The 21,264-nt window shown below is 43.8% G+C and overlaps 1 protein-coding gene across 1 annotated transcript in view; it reads left to right on the forward strand.

The window, feature by feature from the left end:
• Positions 1-17,295, forward strand: part of ADAM11 (ADAM metallopeptidase domain 11) — a 110,059-nt gene extending 92,764 nt beyond the window's left edge. Inside the window, exons 18-26 of the mRNA XM_063963178.1 lie at positions 3,389-3,439; positions 6,197-6,260; positions 8,696-8,795; positions 9,664-9,783; positions 10,752-10,920; positions 12,328-12,442; positions 12,861-12,951; positions 13,081-13,627; positions 14,893-17,295. Of these exons, the coding sequence (XP_063819248.1) occupies positions 3,389-3,439; positions 6,197-6,260; positions 8,696-8,795; positions 9,664-9,783; positions 10,752-10,920; positions 12,328-12,442; positions 12,861-12,951; positions 13,081-13,207 (837 nt within the window). The 3' untranslated portion in view covers positions 13,208-13,627; positions 14,893-17,295. The remainder of the gene's footprint in view (positions 1-3,388; positions 3,440-6,196; positions 6,261-8,695; positions 8,796-9,663; positions 9,784-10,751; positions 10,921-12,327; positions 12,443-12,860; positions 12,952-13,080; positions 13,628-14,892) is intronic.
• The last annotated feature ends 3,969 nt before the right edge of the window (positions 17,296-21,264 follow it).

Here is a 21,264-nt window from a genome sequence, read left to right on the forward strand (position 1 = left end):
CTAGCAACTTGCCTTTAATATCAGGTAACTGGCCATCATCATCATCAGTAGCGTCAGCCGAGGACGAGGAGAGATTAGGGGAGACTGGTGGAGAGGCGTCTCCATTTCTATCCGGTGTTGCCGCATTCCTCCCCGGAATGCGTTGAAACTGTGCGAGCCTGGCCGCAGCAGATTTGTGATGGTTTCGCACCATGATTAGAAATTTTGAGACAAGCAAAAGTAGGTAACACACGTCTGAGCAGGGATTATCGTCCCAGTATGCAAACAGAGGACACCAAACTCTTATAGGGCAGATGAGGAGCTGTAGTGAGTACACCTGAGTGCAAGGCTGTGTCTGCAAAGAACAAGGTCCGGGACTTTAATAAGAAATGGCAGTGCAAAAGCAGGTCAGGAGCAGCACTCAAGCACACTGAACCCAGTGCTGTTATAAGGATGCCCAGTGAAGCACACAAAGAAACAGGAGAGCGTTTATAAGGTGCTGTGGGTGTAGAGATGCACAGCTCCGTGGGCTGATCATAACCTTGGATCTGTGTGTGGGCACTTATAAAATGGCCGCCCGCCGCTCCCCGCACTATAGGAGAGGCACCCCAGCAGGATTCGGTCTCTCAGGTGTCCCCCAGCACCGTCATGTATGACCTGCAGAGTGGGATCATGCAGAGTGGGATCAACTCACCGGGCACTCCGCGGTGCAGTAGCGCAGCAGACCGCTCCAGGCAGCGATCAGAGTCTTGGCGGCTCAGTAGCGGGGGGCTGGGACCTTCCACCTTCTTTTGCCTGTTCTTGAAACACCTCTTGATCTGAACAATTTTTTTCGGAGTCTTTTGAATTGGCTTAGAGGAATTGATTTCAACCAATTATCATGGTGGTAACTATTTTGTTCAATATATGACCTTGAGTCTGTTGGCTTTACATAGTTCTTTGTTTTAATTGTACCTTCTTCAATATAAATGGTCAAATCCAGAAAGTTTATACTTTCTGCACTAATATCGAAGGTTAGGGTGATATTTCTTTCATTCCTATTTAGATATAAACAGAACTCTTCCAACAGTTCTCACCCTCCATGCCAAATAAAAAAGATATTGTCAATATAACGGTGCCAGGACACTAGGTTCGCCCCATATGGGTTATTATACCAAATGGTTTCAAATTCCCATTGACGCATAAAAATGTTTGCATAACTAGGGGTGAACCTAGTGCCCATGGCTGTCCCTCTTTTTTGCATAAAAAATTCCTTAAAGATAAAGTAATTGTTGATCAAGATAAAATTGATCCCCTCCAATATCAGCTCTTGTATGTCAACTGTCAAAGTGGATTCCTTTAATGCCTCCTTAACTGCTCCTATCCTCTGTTGGTGATCAATTATTGTATACAGGGAATTCACATCAAAAGTGACTAAGAAAAATTCTTCATTCCAGTCTATAGATTTTAATACCTCTAATGTGCTTCCTGTATCCTTCAAATGGGAAGGATGTGATAGGACCAATGGCTGTAAATAAAAGTCTATAAATTGTGACAAATTTGCTGTCAAGGAATCAATTCCGGTCACTATGGGTCTTCCTGGTGGGTGTAGGGGGTCTTCATGCATTTTGGGAAAAATGTATTTAGTGAGGATAATAGGATGTTCATTGAACAGAAACCTGCTTTCAACATCTGTTTATAGTAATTTTCTTTTTAAACTTATCAATGATTTCCTTCAATTGTAAATTCATTCTTTTCGTAGGATCTCCCCGTAATTTTCTATGTTTCCTTATCGTCTAGTTGTCTGTAGATCTGTTTCATAGTCTTTCCTATTTAATAACACCACCCCTCCCCTGTATCTGCGGGTTTGATCACTAGTTCTGTATTTGAATTGAGGTTCTTTAAAGCTTTTCTTTCTCTGTTAGTGCGGATATGCTGCCTGCCAGTGGGAGCATGGCCACTCTCTGGCTGTCCAGTTGCTGTTGTTGGACTAGATCTGAAGTACTTAGGGTGTGTGCTGGGACATTGGGATGGACCTACCATTCAGCAGTGCTGCAGTTATCATCCTTACATTCTCAATATTAGAAATTACATTTTAAACTTGATCAGTGGTTTACAATTTAGGGCCTAATTCAGACCTGATCACAGCAGCAAAATTGTTCTCTAATGGGCAAAACCATGTTGTACCGCAGGTGTGGCAGATATAATATGTGCAGAGAGAGTTAGATTTGGGTGGGTTATTTTGTTTCTGTGCAGGGTAAATACTGGCTGCTTTATTTTTACACTGCAATTTAGATTTCAGTTTGAACACACCCCACCCAAATCTAACTCTAGCCGAGTGGGAATATAACCTGTGGCGAGTGAAGCAAGCCACCAAGCCCGAAGCATGGTGAGCGCAGCGAGCCCACGAGGGGACTCACTGCCAGGATTCCGAGAGACAGGTTGCGGCTGTCCGTAAGCTGACAGCCGGCATCCTGTCTGCCTGTAAAACATATGTTTTCTGTTTCTTTGGTGGGACTTTCCCACCTAGAACACCAACATTGCACTGTATTTATCAGTGTCCCAGCACTCTCATACAGGGGAGTTGGTCACCAGCAGCACTACTCGGGTCTCACCATAACCAGGAGGATCCAGCCAACACCGGAGACTAAGGAAATTCAGGCACTCTACATCAGATTCCTCCTGTTAAGGAGATACTATAGTGCTGTGCCAGTGCAGTGCGGAGGAGGGTTAGCAGAGTCATCTGCTAATGTGCCTGCTTGGACCTTTCCTAAATACAGTATCAAAGCACAGTTATTGGGGAAAAAGCAGATTTTGTTACAGAGTTTATTAAACAAACACCAGATAAGCCTGTAATACACATTTTATATTGGCATAAATAGCCTATTTTGCAATTCATAGCAATAGAAATTGATTCCATGGGCGGGATGTAATGAAGTCCGAGTTCGGTGGCCGTGGAGGATGGCAGCAGAACTCTGACATTTTTTTAAAGGGGTAATAATTTACAAAGCTAAACCATGCCTTGTAAATGATTGCCCCTTTAAAAAAAAAATAGTCTGAGTTTGGCCAGCATCCCGCACGGCCACCAAACTTGGACTTCATTACATCCCGCCCTATAAATTTAAAAGAGCGGGAAAATGAATAGTTTAGTGAACTTGAAAACTTTGTGATGTCGTCCCAGCTAATAGGATATAAAAAGCAATTGGATCAGCCTTTTCCCTAAGCAGCAATGACTATGTAAAGTGAGAGCTCATACAGATGCCTGTGTGTGTACGATTAGCTCTCTGTAATATTATGGAATAATTTTTCTATCTCTCTCTCACTATATATATATATATATATATATATATATATATATATATTTATTTATTTTGTCTGTACACAAAGAAGGTTGTACATAAAGATAATCTGTCTCATTTTGTTTACACAGTGCCCCTCAAATGTACACAAGCAGGATGGATACTTCTGCGACAATGAACAGGTGACAGTGGGACTAATTATGACCGTGTTTCTACACAGGTGATGGATCTGACTGCCTATATCCCAAACAGGCTAATTGATCCCTTCATGGTTTGTTCTGGACATTGGGGGTAATTCTGAGTTGATCGCAGCAGAATTTTTGTTAGCAGTTGGGCAAAACCATGTGCACTGCAGGGGGACAGATATAACATGTGCACAGAGAGTTAGAGTTGGGTGTGGTGTGTTCAATCTGCAATCTAAATTGCAGTGTTAAAATAAAGCAGCCAGTTTTTATCCTGCACAGAAACAAAATAACCCACCCAAATCTAACTCTCTCTGCACATGTTATATCTGCCTCACCTGCAGTGCAGATGGTTTTGCCCAACTGTTAACAAAAATCCTGCTGCGATCAACTCAGAATTACCCCCATTGCTCACAGGAAGTGTTATCGAATGCCTCACCACACAGAGTGACAATATTTGTGTTACCGAATACTTCATTAAACGGTTCTTCCAAATAGTACTATTAACTATGTTATAACAGAGAAATATGCTAATATAAATGCACAGTTCTAATCATAGGATTTCTACACAGGCGTTTCTAAATGCTGTATTTAGGAATAAAGCAAAAGAAACAATAAGCCTAATGCAGACACTTTTATTTAGTTACTAGCAAGAACAGTTGCCTTTTAGTTGCATCCGCCTCACAATGTGTGTGTCAGGAATATCCAGTACTGCAGTATATATATGGAGCAAGATACACTTACCATCGTGACGAGAGCTCTTGCTGCATCCACAGTGTGGTCGGTGCTACTGATTGTACTACAAGTAAAATGCTGTTATTTTATGCTTTCCTGCTTACATAGTGCTTGTGAGGTATTTGATACTTACAAATTTTACAAGCACAGTTTATTTACTAACAGGACAGACAGACTGACAGGCCTGGGAGACAATCAATGCTGCCAGAAAGTATAGACTTACAGATAGGACTAGGAAGCTGACTAACAGGATAGGTTTGGGAGACAGATATACGGACAGGGCGTGGAGAAAGACTGCTATAAATGACACTCGCAGATAGGACGGAAACAAACTGACAGGACATAAAGGGGCGTATTCAGTTTGTTAGTGCTAATTAACTTTTGCAAGTTAATGTGGGCAGGCGCAAATGTTTTCTATCCAATTAGCCGCACAAGTGAATCCGCGTTAACTTTCAATAGGATTTAAAGTAGCTTCTCTCTCACAGCCCCTGAGCTGGTGAAAAGTTTAGCAAAATCGCTATTTTAAGTTAAAAAATATCAGGACTTGCTTCAGAATAATAGGACTGTAATAGTCAATCAAGTGGGAATATTGGGTGCAGAGCATTTTTCACTGTGTTAAAGGGTTTATATTGGGGGATCTTATGTTTCCAAAAGAGAGACTTCAGAAAAATGGTGCATAGAGTGTGTATGTGCTGTCCCTAGTCAGGGCTGCCATAGAGAGATAAAACAATATACCACCATATGTCAAAAATACATTTTAATACAAAGCAACATTTGCTGTAACGTATATAATAGAGATGCATATAAAAAAAACACACAGAAATATATGGAGAAAGTGGTTCACCATTGTAATCTCAAGCATTATAATGAAGCATTATTTTAACTCCCTTTTCTCTGTCTGCACTGCTGGTGCCCCCGCTGCCTGACCCTGTGTAATTCATCATCGGCATCCTGGAGGAGGATGAGGACAAGAAGGAGGAGGGAGAGGTGCAGGAATTTTGTGCGGGACTCAGTGGTGCACCACTGCCACAGGCGCACTGCAGGGGGGCAGATCTCTCATGCTGCCTGTTCCTTCTTGCACCTGGATAGAGGAATATAGGCGGAGGCAATGGAGATGCAGGGGGTATGCTCAGCTTGCTGCCAGCCGGTCTTGTCCAGGGATTACTTCTGGACATGCAGAGCCATCCCCCAGGGGCTGCCATTACTGTGCACCCCTGTGCTGGGCTGGAAGCCATTCTGCTCTTGCTGCTGCTCCCCTTCCATGCTCAGCGGCATGGAGTGTGACAAGTGTCTCTGCTCCCTGTTCCAGATGCTCTCAGTGCTTAGTGCTGCACTGATCTATCTCCCGGCCAGTAGTGGAATGCTCACAAACCCCTACAATCATCCTCTTACTACTGCTCTCCTGCTTGTTTCCCCCTGCCAGTCCTGCTCACTCCATACTGACACAGGCTGAGGGAGCAGAGTGTCAGACTAAGCTACACATGGGCATCAAGCTGGGGTGAGGAGGATGCAGTGCTCCCCTGCTAATTAGCAGATTAGCCGGAGGACACTCTTTCCCAGCCAATGTCCATACATACAGGACTCTCCCATCAGCCAGAGGTCCTCGGTGCCCCCTCAAATCCAACGCCCGGGGCATGTGCACCCTCAGCGCCCCCTCCCCTGACGGAGGGAAAAAACTTGCCTTGAAGTTTAGTACTTCTGGATTGAAATGCAGCATAACTAGGGTGTTTTTGTGTCACATCCCTTAGGTACCTCTGTATTATGAATAATGTGTTGGGTTTTTTTCACCAAGTAAAAGAAAAAGCATGATGTTTGGGCAAACACTGTATTGTTTCTTATTATGATCCTCCTATGCTGGAGTTACAGTTCAGAGGATAGTCAGTATATCTTTTCTACAATTTCACCTAGCTGGGCCTTTTCTCCTGCTGGTCTTTCTGCAGAATGTTTCTTTAATCTTCATAGTGTGGAAAAGTAAAAAATATCACTGTCTCTTTTCAATCTTTATATATCTTTACTTGACAGGGTCGGTGTTATGGGGGCCGGTGTAAGACCAGAGATCGCCAGTGCAATGCTGTGTGGGGACGCAGTGAGTATTACTTTGTAGCTAGCTGCATTACTCACATCACTCTACTGTAGGCTCAGTTTATAACTTTGAAACAAAACCTACCCGCTCCACCCCACCACCACTACCCAGCCCCCCTTCCGACACTCACTACTGCTCTTTCCGACACTCCATCCCGATATCTGCAAAAGGTGGCTACTTGGTTGGGTCAAAAATGTTATGTGTGTTCTTATCTGTAATATAGACAGCAAAAATGTCTGTCTAGCAGTTGTGTTCTCCCATGCTCCCCTCAGAGCTCTTAGTGGCTGCCAGGAATGGCATGAAGTGTGCCCCCCACCCTCATATCTCCTGCTATATGCTGTCCCATTCATATACTCCTCAGTTGCCCTGCCATCTCAACTCACTCACTCTCCCACCAAGCTAGATGGCTGCGTGATCCCATAGGAAAGCAGTGGAGTCAGAGGGGAAACTAATCAGGACAGTTGGGTAGATGTAAGACCAGGCGATTGGGGGAGAAGCACACGTTATGAGCACTGATACCGCTTCTCTCCCATGTAAGACAGCAGTAATTACCAGCAAATCTACAAGACAGTGCACCGATATGCTGGGCAGTGTATGAGTAGACAGTGACACTGACCATCCCGACACCTGCAGCTAACGATTTCGGCAGGTGTTGTTGCCCATTCACCACAGCAGGGACAGCTCCGGTTCCAGGCTGCACAGGAGATCTTGTAATAGTAGCAAGATCTCGAGCATGCCCAGTGAGCCGGCCCGGAACAGCGGCACAGTACATCAGCACTAGCCTAATGTGCTGTGGGAGGGTCTGGCTGCAGTCACCGGAGGAGGGGGGGTGTTTTCTCTCCCCCACATCGGCAAACAAGATGTTTATACTCGTTGCTACTGCTTCCTGCTTAGCCTTAAGGTGGGTACACACTGGAAGATATATCTGCCGATCAATTGATCGGCAGATATGTCTATGGACGGATCGGGCAGTGTGTTGAGCATACACACTGTCCGATCCGTCGGGGACTGACGTCATGAACTGGGCAGGCGTGTACACACGCCCACCCAGTTCAGCTGTCAATCACTGCCGGCCGCCGCAGCATGTGTACGGGCGGTCGGCCGACCGCCCGTACACACACAGCGACGTGCCAATATATCGGTAGATATATTGGCCGTTGGCTGTGCTGCGGGGCCGACGCGATATGTCTGTGAAAGACGGAGTTCACAGACGTATCGGTCGTACACACTGGCCGATGGACCCGCGATATATCGGCCGTTCAAGAGAATGGCCGATATATCGGCCAGTGTGTACGGGTCTTTAGAGACGAAGCAGGAAGTGCTATATCCGCACGATCCATGTCACTATAATACATCTACCCCTGAGTCACTCTCTTACTTCATCCTCTCCTTACAAAAGGAAAAACACAGCTCCCAGCCCCCCACTCCATATCGAATGGGATCACCATGTGAAATATGCTCCCAGGAGGAGAGGGAATAGGGAGAGCCAGAGATAGGCTAAGATAGGGGTACAGAGAAACAGAAAGAGGGAAAGGGAGACAGAAAAGGGGGGCAGAGATAAGGGGTGTGTGTGTTTGGGGGGGTGGGGGGGGTAGGAAATATAACAATTATGCAACACTGAGCAAAATAGCTACGACCTGATGAATGACGCATCCATAATACTAGTGTATTTATGTCATTAAAAATAAAACTAAGGTGTCTTCAAGTACAGTATCATTGTGTCCACAACACTGTGATCAACATGATTAGTAAATAAGTATGTGTAATATGTTCAAACATACTCGTACAGTATGTAGTATTTATTTAGCAAACACATAAGAATCACTGGTACAATAAGAATAAAACCAGTTTGCATTTCTGAACCCTGTGATATGCTACCCTTAATGTGAATAAATTGCATTTTACTCAAAGTATCCTAATGAGTTATGGACAGCATATTCATTTTAATTCAGATTTGCAGCAAACCCCATATAGCTTTTTTAGAACGTCACCACTATGAGGGTTATGTAATAGGCTTCGCGTTTAAGGAACTGGTGAGTTTTGGCAAGTTGTTCTTATATTTAAAGGGGCATTTAGTTATAAGGCTGGTTTTGCTTTATAATGCCGCGGCCGCGTCCATAGGGTCTGCGCACGCGCACCAGCCATAATGTGCATGCACGACCCTTACGATGTGATTGCATCCCAGAATTTATTTGTATGTAGTTATCATATGTCATCAGCCTGCATTCAGTTCTGTCCAATTTGGCTACACCATAGATGGCTTAAATAAGCGAACAGCCACGTTTTAGCATTTTCATCCATTCTAAGCAGAATGCACAAGATAAACCGCATTATGAATAATCCAAAACAATTTCAACTTTATAGGATCATCGCTTATTCTTAAATGTTGAAACTCTCTCAACAACTGTAGTACAGGAACTGTTTCTGTCTTATTCCAGGTGCATCTGACAGGTTCTGCTATGAAAAACTAAATATTGAGGGGACAGAGAAGGGCAATTGTGGGAAAGATGGAGATAACTGGATTCAGTGCAGTAAACCGTAAGTGGACATGGATATTGGTATTCACCTGTAGGGAGAATATGTGACCACGATTTGCTATTTTCAGAAGGTTAACACCTGTTATACTGTAAGACAAGAATAGGCTCTGTACGGTTTTCTAACTGTTGAAGTACTACACTTCCTATTAAATAGGGCTTTGTACAAATGGATAGAGCTATTAAGCTCTACTTTCAGGTGGCCATACAATGACCAACTTTTATTCAACTGTCTAACTTGTCTGCTCATCTAAAATGGGCACACCGATTTGGCTAGACTTATGAACCAACTTTTTTTCCTAATACCAGCCAACACTGTCTACCTACTTCCAGTGCTGGTTACCACAAAATCAAGGACAATTGCATGGTGTTTCCCCTAATATTAGGGTAACTAGCACTGGGCATTGCCAATCCTGTGCTGTTGGAACCATACAAGGGGTCCCGGCAACGGGGGGTCCTACCATCATGATTTTAGACAGTCACAGGCCAGGGGAACCAGGCTTGCAAAAAGGGTGTGAGCTCCAGACAGAGCTGCATCACATTAGCCATCTTGGACTGATCAGGGAAGGCATGTCACGCGTGTCAGAGTCTCACAGCGCCAAGAACAGAAGTACGCAGAGTGTCTGTCTGCTTCTGTGACAGATCATTCAGCTGCACGGGGAAGTGGCCAACTTTCCCCTAGACAGAAACATGTCTGATGTCTGCCTCTGATAGGTCCTACTGAACATGTGGGAGCAATCAGATGATTCTTGTTTGCTCTGAACGATAGTCTTTCCTTGTATGGCCAACTTGACTGTTTGCACTACAGATCTTCAGGAGGGGTTCTCTACACTGTTTTTGTGATGACCTCTTTTCATTCCCTCATCATATAGGGATGTGCTCTGTGGCTACCTCCTATGCACCAACATCTCTGGAATACCAAGGATTGGAGAACTGAGCAGTGATATCACTAGTATGAGTTTCTATCACCACAACAGATACATTGATTGCAGGTATGACAATAGGCAAGACAAGTCCACTTCTTTATGCAGATTGAAATAGCATCTATTGGCTTTAGGTTTTATAAAAGACTATATTTAAAAAAAAACAAAAAAAAAAAACAGTTAAAAAGTCTGCAATATAGGTGGTCATTCCGAGTTGTTCGCTCGTTGCCGATTTTCGCTATGCTGCGATTTGTTGCTAAATGCGCATGCGCTAAGTTATTTAACACAAAACTTAATAGATTTGTTGGTGTTCGTGCGACGCTTTTCAGTCACACTGCTGATCGGTGAGTGGTTGACAGGAAAGGGGCGTTTATGGGTGGTAACTGAGCGTTTTCCGGGAGTGTGCTAAATAACACAGGCGTGTCAGGGAAAAACGCAGTAGTGTCTGGAGAAACGGGGGAGTGGCTGGCCGAACGCAGGGCGCGTTTGTGACGTCAAACCAGAAACTAAACGGACTGAGGTGATCGCAATCTAGGAGTAGGTTTAGAGCTACTCAGAAACTGCATGAAAATATTTAGTAGCAGTTCTGCTAATCTTTCATTCGCTATTCTGCTAAGCTAAGATACACTCCAAGAGGGCGGCGGCCTAGCGTCTGCAATGCTGCTAAAAGCAGCTAGCGAGCGAACAACTCGGAATGACCACCATAGAGTCCTGAGTTGTGGTGTAATTGAGTGCAATAAATTGATTTAGCTGACGACACCTCTGGAAAGAGAAAGGTGGATCAAAGTCATCAGGTATTTTTTCAGCTGGACACTGATTTGAGGATGTTGAGATAGGGCCGTAAAAATTTCCCTATTAATATAAGTATTACTTCTACACCCAAACACTTCTTAAACAATGAATATAAACCTTTCATTCCCAAATTGATCAAAATCATATTTACACCACCTGTGAATCATAATCCTGGTACCCCTCAAGATGATGGCATTTTCCATCCCCAAGAATTGACACCATGATTTGTTTTTCTTCTGTTCTAGAGGAGGGCAGGTGATACTACCAGATGGCTCTTGTTTGGGGTATGTGGAGGATGGTACTCCGTGTGGACCCAACATGATGTGCCTAGATCGAAAGTGTCTCTCCGCAACTGCTTTCAACTTCAGCTCCTGCCCCGGCAGTGGGAGCGGAGGGGTGTGCTCAGACCATGGGGTAGGTTCTGTAAAAGGATGAATGAGTTATCCCTGAATGATGAAAGGACTGTATTATAGGTCTTTTGTTTGTGTGTCATGTGCAAAATTTTGCAACCATAATACCCCTTTCACGCCTAAATCCCTGGCACTGCCCAGGACACCGAACATCGGTTTTAAGCCATATTACAGCGGTTTGAACCCCAATTACCCCACAGGCTGTACCCTTAATAACAACACTATCTGGAGATTGCATTAAGCAGGGTTCTCCCCTCCCAGTTCCCTGAATCCTGCTGTGAGCAGAGCTGGGAGCCAGCCCCTGTGATCAGCTTTATGGTCTAAATAGACTACAAGCTGATTGCTGTAAAAAAACAAAAACACGTTCACACAGGGGTCCCGTGATCGGTGATCTCTCTCCTCCGGTCAGCTGGTCGCCGGGTTTCTGCTCTGTGACCCCAGTCAGCTGTGCTGTAAACTGGCATCTCAGTTTACAGCATAAAGCAGCTGACATTGGTCACAGACCAGGAGCCTGGCAACTAGCTGACCAGAGGAGAGAGCTCAGTGATCACTGGGCAGGTAAGTGTAAGCGGAGGGGCAAGGGGAGGTGCGAGTGGGTAGTAAATAGGGGTCTATGTGATGTTACTGATAAACTGATAGGCAGAATATTTATTCATTGGAACAAAATAGCTGCCTCTACTATGTATAGGTAATGGATCCACTTTTAACCACTTAACTGGCATGGTTGCATGGCATGCAACCAATGTCAAATTGGCTCTCACTGACACAGTATTATGCACCCATGCTGTCCTCCTACATCCCTCAGAAATGTAAATTAGTTATATTTTCCTGCTGCTGATCCCTCCCCTAACAATGATGCATCAGTCTGAAAATGCCTGCCTCCGAAATTACTGCCAATTTTGTGCCCAAGAATGCTCCAAACGGCATCTGGAGCTCATGCATCAGACTGTAACGTCAATGCAAAGCACTATTGACGATCTCTGCACTCTGAGTGGAAAGATCAACTGGAGGAGTAACAATCTGTCCCCCGGGAACCACTCCACTGCACCCTGCATGAGATGGAGGGTGAAAGGAAACGGGATTGATGGGCAGTTGTGAGGAGGTGGGTTTTTGTATCGAAACAGGAAGTTTATTGCCACAGAGGGATCTGTTACCATTGGGGAGGTGGGGGTTAAAGCCTATAAAACAGAGATCTAACACCACATAGGAATATATGGGTATTCGTAAGGTTGATGATAATGGTACCCTGGGGACATATGGATATTGGGGTGCTAGACCCCCCAAACATATTATTTTCACAAAAATATTTGAATACACTTTTTAAAAATATGTTTCTTGACTTAATGAAGTTAAGAAAAAAAAAAACCAGACTCAACAGTAACTGTACTTCGGGCCCTTTATCTGCTTCCAGGTTTGTAGTAATGAGGGAAAATGCATTTGTCACTCAGACTGGACCGGCAAGGACTGCAGTGTATATGATCCACTTCCCGTCCCTAAATCTACTGGGGTTGTGGAAAAATACAAAGGTAATTACTCATCATATAAAGACATCCCGTATGTGTGTTAAGGTGATCACTATTTTGATCAGGATAGCTGAATGTTATGTTTTAGGAAGATCACGTTTCTGATAGGTACTACCTATATAACCAGGCGTTTCTACCTACAGCTCATAATTAAATGTAACACTCAGCTCTGTGTCCTGGGAACTCATTGATGTTATGGGCAATAGTGGTGTGAGAAAACTCCATCCAATGTTCATACTAGATGGGAAATTGGTCTTTATATCCTGTAGATTTAGAAAGCAATGTCTCTGGTAGATACGGGAGAAAGCAGAAAGAACACTTAAGCTTGTACAGTAATCATCTCCCTAGGGTAGAGAAGAAGGTACATTGAGCTGGTTTTCCTGTATGTCCACACTTGTAAACAACTGCATCATTATTCCAGGTCCAAGTGGCACAAATATCATCATTGGGTCCATTGCAGGGGCTGTACTCATTGCTGCCATTGTACTAGGGGGGACTGGATGGGGTTTCAAGTAAGTGACAGACTGTCAATTTTACTAATCCTTTTAATGAATACATAATGGAATCTTTGGTACATGTCATTATTTGTCTTTATAATTATGTGGAAATAATTGCCTTTTCTTTTTTTTACTTTTGGCAAGGAATATCCGGAGAGGAAGGTACAAACCAGAGGATTACAATTGTTTGTTCTTGATCATCCCATCTACCTTCCAGCAAGCTACCTCCCGTTCCCAGTCTCATCAGCATCACTCTGAGACTAGCCAGTGATAGGAAACTAGTGACACCTCACTCAGCACAGGCATCCACACCTGTTTTATATCACTCAAACAACTGTTCACCGCTCACTGGACAAAACAAAATACAAATAATGATTATTGGTAAAAATGTACTTATGGGTGGGGTGCAATGCAGCCTGAGATCACCAGATGTGCGGGAGGCCGCATCCCACATGTCCTGCAATATCTGAGTCCATTATATCCCACCCAATCTGTCTACTGTTTTGTCACCCTCTGAAACACTACTTGATGTAACCTATAAATATAAAGATATTGTATCCAAACAAGAGACTACTTAGGCGATCTCACTTTTAGTTTCTACTTACAGTACATTTTGACTTTAGGTGATGCTACCATATTGCTGCCTGATTGGGAGGGATCCAGTCTTGTGGTTGGTTGAAAACACTATCTGGTGAGTGCCAGCTACATAGTATCTAAGGCAGGCTTTTTCAACTAGTGTGCCGTGGCACACTAGTGTGCCGCGACCAGTTGCAAGGTGTGCCGCGGAGTCAGAGTCACTGCCTGCACCTTCAGAGCAAACTGTGGCCCAGACTCTTCTTAGAGGATCAGTCATGCCCTGGGTGTGACTGATGCATTGAAGACGCGGCGGTGTGACATCATAGCTCACGACCGCATTGTCTCACCACCCAGCCAGCTCACCCGCCTGCATACACATCTTCCAGTTCCTGCCCGCGTCCACAACTTTCCCTGTCCACCCACATCCACACCTGCCCGACCATCCGCTGCTCAATATTCGCAGCACTCCACTATGAACAACCCCTGCCACTGAGAGACAGGGAGGAGCTGACAGCTGACAGGAAGGAGATAATATTTGTTATTTTATTTCTCCTGTGGGGAGCAAAAGGATTTATGTGGGGAGCAATAGGATTTATGTGGCGAACAATGTGATTGATTTTTGTGGAGAGCAATAGTATTTATGTAGGGAGCAACATGATTTATGTGGGGACCAATGTGATTGTTTTTTCTGTGTAGGCCAATGTATGTGTGGATTATTTTTTACTGTGAGGGCCAATGTGTGTGCGTTTTTTCCATGGGAAACTGATGGTGTGCCTTGCCAATTTTAAAATATTACTTGGTGTGCCGTGAGTTAAAAAAGGTTGAAAATCACTGATCTAGGGATAGCCGAGAACAGACTAGTCACAATATATAGCTGCAGTAGATGACATTACTGCAACAATGTTCTATAACATACAGCAACCAGTCAGCTGATACGTCAGACTAGACTGATAAAGGCAGTGGTAGAAGGCAGTTTCAGAACATCAAATGTTGGCTTAGATAATGCAGAATGTAATGAAGCACTGAGTCACCTTCCCTGTTACACTATACAGATTCCTCTGCCAGAATACCATATGCATCTCTTTGGCTGTGGAAGTACTGTCATCATGTGATAGGGGAGCAGGGCAATGCCACCCATTGTCTCTCATGTTACCCAGACTGAGCATATCAACATTTTACAACACTGAGGATTCCTGGTCAGAAAGTTGCAGTGTTCTAAATACAACTGCCTTATACTGCCCTTACACTACTGAGCCTAATATTGCACCCCTGGAGTCAATAATGATGGTTATGTATTACAGTACATCACTCTTAGCAACGGAATCATAAATCCCAATATATATTTGCTTTCTATAAACTGCTTTTCTTTGTGTTTTCCAGATCTGGATGTGGATAGCTGTTTATACATCAGCTGTGACACTCTCTTGTCATTTTTCAATATTCTGTATCATTCCCATGACACCTCTAAGCCTTGCTAATAACACAAACAAGATGACCTTTTGGAGTGTGATAAAAAGGAGAAGTTGAAGCAGGGAAACTACCACAGATATTTATGGGAACACTCTCCCTGTCTTCCAAAACTAAAATAACACGGTCTCTTCCTCAGGACAGTGATAGACTACAATATAAATGGCTTCTCTTGGCAGGAGTCTTATTGAACTGATCAGTCTTAAAAGCTGCAGGAATTTATAACCAGGAAGAAGTGACCCCACAGAACAAATCACTGCCGTTAGTACACTTTGCCATTGACAAGTACTGACACACTAAAAGAAGTTACTGACATTAAAACACTTTATACTTAAAATGGGATCAGTCTCCTTAAATTGTACCAATAGCTTGCACAAAGTGGAGGCTGCCATTTTGTGGGACGAGCCAATGTTTTAGAAGCAAGGTCTATCATCAGTAAAACAAGCATTAAGCTGGCCATACACTTATGCGACTTCTCGGATGGTAGAAGTCACATTCGGTCACCGTTGAACCACCCGGCAGCTTTCCAGCGGCAGGATTGCATATGATACATCGTATGCAGTCCCTTTGCATATGATGTATCGTATGCGACCCCAGCCAAGGCTGCCGGTACAATATATCTATAATGCAGTACTTCCGATCTAGGGGCTCCGATACGATGCATACGGGGCCGTTAATTCTGATCGGAGGTAAAGCACATGAGATTTGCCAGTTTTCATCCGATTTATCGGCCCAAAACGTCGGAATTGGATGAAATCGGGCAAAATCGCACTAGTGTATGGGCACCTTAAGAGAAATTGGTAGGCTTCATTGTTAAGAATGGTGGTTCAGCCCATAAAATGCCTGCCTCCTTGGTGTAGGCAACATCACTGCCATTAGTCCACCTCAGTCCAAAGAGGGACTGTTCTTAAAGACAGCACTGCCATTGGTGTCCATTTGGGGCCCTGCAGTGTAGCCACTTTTTATTATTACTGCCGTAACTATACTTTGATTCCAGGTAATAAATGGGAATCTCATTGATGATGGAGGTCAGACTACACGTTTGACGTAAGGAAGAATGTTCCTTTTTAACACTGAGCCCCAATATCTTATATCTTATATAGCCACATACTTAATTGTATTAATATCTATATTTGGAAATATTTTTTAAATATTATCTATGGCAGATAGGCACTAAAATATTTACATATGCTAATTGCACTAACAAATGGAATTGAAGACTATGGGAAGGGGTTTAATATTTGTTTGTGGGGGATAGATAACTGACTCATATTTACCACCAAAAACTGCGTATATATGTATAACAAACGTATGTAGGATGAAAACATCCCTAAAATTCAAGAATATTGCTCACAAAAACTCTGGCTTTTCAAATGACTTTTGAATTTGCAAAGACTCACAATTGTTTTAATACTCTGAATGTAATGCCCAAGACTCCTCCTGAGACATACAAAATGACTGAAATGGATACTCTGTTTGCTGTATGGATTCATGTGTATATTGCTCCTGGATTCTAAAGTCGAATTGGAGAACCTCTTTGCCTCAGTCTAGCAAGAACTGCCAGTATACTGTACCTCTGAAGCTTGTCTAATAAATAATCAGCAACTGAAATTTCCCTCCAGCATCTCAAACACAACTCAAGTATGAAGTCTCCATTCTTCAAACCAGATGTTTGAGAGCTTTATATCAACTCACTACCAAAGCTTTCACCAGTATGCACAGAACATAATCCAGCACAAGGTAAAAGGAAATTCATTTGTACTCAAGACAGCACAATGCGCTCTGAAAATAACTACACTAAGAGGAGTAATAAATGAAATCAGGATATGGCTTCATTAAAGATCAAGATATAACATGGATATACTACAGCACAATGGGTTAGAATCTGGACATGACTGCACAAACAAGAATGAACAGAAATCTGTGAGAGAAAGATTAGACTATTAGGAGATCTCTGAAATTGATACCCTGGCATTAGTGAGTATTGATAAATGAACATCAAAGGACGTGCACAAATAAGAACTGTCCTTCCATGGTTACATACAGCCATCACATGAGTTGTCCTATTATTGGGATGTAGACAGGACAGCACAGACCACCAAAAGACTCTTTCACTAGGCAATGTTGAATGTCTCTCTCTTTCTTGATGGGTATAGGCGAGTTTGGCATTAGCTTTCTGGTTTTGGATCAACTTTTAAAACACCAGACCTACAGGATCTTGATGCAGTAGGGTTGGGAGTCTTAATGAAATTGTTTTTTTGTTTTTTTTAATTACAGAGACAATAAATAAAAATGAATGTTCTCACTGTGACAGGATATATTGTTGACTACGTCATTTTATTTGTAAGAACATAGCAGCACAGTCAACCAAAAGATCTTGCATGTGACTTACAAAGCGCGCAATTGTGCTTACACACTAAACGATATGAACGATTTGTCGTTCCAACATGACAAATCGTTTCGATATTGGGGGTCATTCCGAGTTGATGGCTTGCTAGCAGTTTTTAGCAGCCGTGCAAACGCATAGTCGCCGCCCACGGGGAGTGTATTTTCGCTTTGTAGGAGTTCGAACGCCTGTACAGCAGAGCGCCTGCAAACACATTTTGTGCAAAACAAGACCAGCCCTGTAGTTACTTATCCTGTGCGATGATTGCTGCGACGAGTGACACGGGAATGATGTCAGATACCCACCCAGCAAACGGCTGGCCACGCCTGCGTTTTTCCAAACACTCCCAGAAAACGGTCAGTTGACACCCATAAACGCCCTCTTTCTGTCAATCTCCTTGTGTTCGGCTGTGCGATTGGAATCATCGCTAGAACCAGTGCAAAACCACAATTGACTTCGTACTCGTACGACGCATGTGCGCATTGTGGTGCATACGATGGGCAGATTACCCGTTTTTTTCACTGATCGCTACGCAGCGAACAACGGCAGCTAGCGGTCAACTCGGAATGACCCCCCTTGTTTAGGTGTGTACCTGGCTTTACACTGAGGTTCCTTGATGTTTTCAGTAATACAGATTAAGGAGGATGTCACACGTAACATACCTACATCTGTAAATTCAATCTTCTTGTATTGATTCCCAAGGTCACTAAATACTCTAGACCTCAGTTGAGATAGCATCATTGTTTAGGTAAGCACCTAATTTACTTTGCCAATACCCAATTACAACTACAAGACTTAAATTGATTGCTGCAGGCAAGAAAAATAAATGTTTTGTAAAGCTTTATTTGCCCATTTTACTAATTAATTTTGAAAGATTGCAACTATATATTTACATTGGGGGTAATTCCAAGTTGATCGCAGCAGGAATTTTGTTAGCAGTTGGGCAAAACCATATGCACTGCAGGGGAGGCAGATTTAACATGTGCAGAGAGAGTTAGATTTGGGTGGGGTGTGTTCAATCTGCAATCTAATTTGCAGTGTAAAAATAAAGCAGCCAGTATTTACCCTGCACAGAAACAAAATAACCTACCCAAATCTAACTCTTTCTGCTCATGTTATATCTGTTTCCCCTGCAGTGCACATGGTTTTGCCCAACTGCTAACAAAATTCCTGCTGCGATCAACTTGGAATTACCCCCATTGTGCAGCACAGTTGTTCATGGCCTACGTCAATCTGAAACAAATTCTGAATGTTCAATGGTCAGAAAATTGAGACTTATAAGGCTAGATGTAATAGGGTGCTATTTTTTTAGGTGTCTACAAAATCGCACCAAATTGCACGTTTGTAATTTGCGATTTTTGAATAAGGCTAGATGTAATAGGGTGCGACTTTTAAGGTTAAAATGGAATTCGCATGCGATTATTTGCACTTTTTAGTAAAGGAAATATGCGATCTTTAGTAATAAAAACATGCAGATTTTAGGTCATGTTTTTACTACTTAGAAGCATGCACAGATCAGTGATATCCGTGCATGCTTCTGTCTGTAAAGGTAAACAAAGTGTTAAAAAAAAAAATATGTGCAGCCATTCCCCCCCAAACGCATAAACAGCCTCGGGCTCTTTGAGCCAGTCCTGGTTGCAAAAATACAGGGGAAAAAATTGATTGGGGGTTACCCGTATTTCTCTTACATCCTAGAGGATGCTGGGGTCCACATTAGTACCATGGGGTATAGACGGGTCCACTAGGAGCCATTGGCACTTTAAGAGTTTGAGAGTGTAGTCTGGCTCCTCCCTCTATGCCCCTCCTACCAGACTCAGTTTAGAAAATGTGCTCAGAGGAGCCGGTCACAGCTAGGGGAGCTCTCCAGAGTTTCTCTAGTAAAAGGTTTTTTTTAGAGTTTATTATTTTACAGGGAGGCTGCTGGCAACAGCCTCCCTGCTTGAGGGACTGAGGGGGGGAGTAGTGTCCGCCCTGCGGGATCTGAGCCACTATCTCCGCTAACAGGACACTGAGCTCCTGAGGGGATCGAACATTCGCCGCCACAGGGGATCGCTCACCCCAGCAGCATGCCGCTACCCCCTTACAGAGCCAGAAGAATTTGGTGGCAAGTGAGTCACTGGCCCCCCTAGCAAGCGGGGAGCCGGTGTGAAGATGGCAGCAACAGGGTAGGGAGCCGGGGCTCAGTGGTGCATAGTGCGGCGCTGTGAGGGGCGCCCTGAGCCAGCGCCTATACCCTACACTGGTCAGCAAGCCTATCAGGGTCCCCGGATCGCTGCCAGCAAAAATCCTCGGGCCAGTATAATATAACGGAGAGCGGGAAGCAGCACCATGTTCGGGGGTCAGAGCTTCTCCTCAGAGCAGACCCAGCAGCGTTCAGAGCCATTTTCCTGCCTGCAGTTCCTGTACAACAGACACTGACAGGGAGAGCTGTCTCTCCAAACAACTCCAGCTATCCTGTACGGTACCAGGGGGTTGTAGAAGGATGGGGGAGGCTGTGTAAAGTCTGTGTAGTCTATTCAGGTACACAGACAGTGCTGGTAGTTTCATTGGTTCTACCTCAAAAAGCGCTGTGCAGAGGCGGATTGGCCATAGGTTTTTACAGGGAAGATTCCCGGTGGACCGACGCACCAGCGGGGCCTGTTTTGTTTGAGGACACGTGGTCCTTTTTATAGACATAATGAATAAGATGCAAAATAATTTGCATATATGAAAATAACTTTGCCACTTAGCCTGTGTTTGCAGATGATCTAGTGTATGCCCTGTCTGCCTGCTTGGCTGACATATAAGATTGAGTGAATAGTGATTGGGATACGTTTGGTGTAATAACCAAGGAAATATATCTTTCTAAAGAATGATATAGTTTCCTAAATTCTGAAGGTATATCATATAATGTGCTCATAATATTTAATTTTATTTATTTTCAACTTCCCCTTGATGCTGGATATGGCCACTATCTGGAAAGTCTTGGGGGGAGGGTGCTGCTGCCATGGCCCATGGCTAGACCTTACATCTCTGGTGCTGCCCATGTGGGGCCACTATTACAAAATTTTCCAGGGCCGCTTTTTGTTCCCAATCCGGCCCTGGCCCTGTGTGTGGGTTGGTTCCAATCTCTGTGTCTCTCTGTGGCATGCTTGGGGGGGAAACTGTGTCTGATATTTCCCTGTGTGGGTGTTTAATATCTCACATAGCTATGTCTAGAGACTCTGTGTCATATGTTGCAGAAGATGTTTCCTCTCAGGAGGGATCCATTTCATGTACACAGGATTGTAATGTTTTGTCTCAGATCCCTATTGAACCTGAGTGGTTAACCTCTATCAAAGGAATTATCTCTCAGTTCTCTACTAGGGTAGCTCATACTGAGACTAAATCTCAGGTGCTGAAGAAGTCTTTGTCGGTTTGGTCAGGCTCTGTACCTATTCCTGCAAAATCCCCTAGCATGTTCCCATAGGAACATGCACTTGCCCAAATTATGCAAGATGACATGGATACCGATTCTGATACTGCAGACGGTGATGAGGATGTGCTGAGGGGGGCAGCATCCCTTGCTAAGGGGGTGCAGCTCAGGATTGAGGCCATTAGAGAGGTGTTAAACATAAATGACACAACACCTGAGCAGGTTGAGGAGGCTTACTTCACTGACAATAAGAAAGCCTTGCTAACCTTCCCTTCGTCTAAAGAATTAAACGCTATATTTTCAAATATAATCCTGGGAAAACCCAGAGAAAAAATTCCAGATCCCAAAAAGGGTTCTGGTTGCTTTTCCCTTCCCTGAGGAAGATAGGAAAACATGGGAAAACCCACCTGTTTTGGACGCATCTGTCTCCAGACTGCCTAAAAGGGTGGTTTTACATGTCCCTGGATCTACCGCGTTAAAAGAACTGGCTGATCGTAACATTGAC

Source organism: Pseudophryne corroboree, chromosome 3 (assembly GCF_028390025.1).
Source record: "Pseudophryne corroboree isolate aPseCor3 chromosome 3, aPseCor3.hap2, whole genome shotgun sequence".
Taxonomy (NCBI): domain Eukaryota; kingdom Metazoa; phylum Chordata; class Amphibia; order Anura; family Myobatrachidae; genus Pseudophryne; species Pseudophryne corroboree.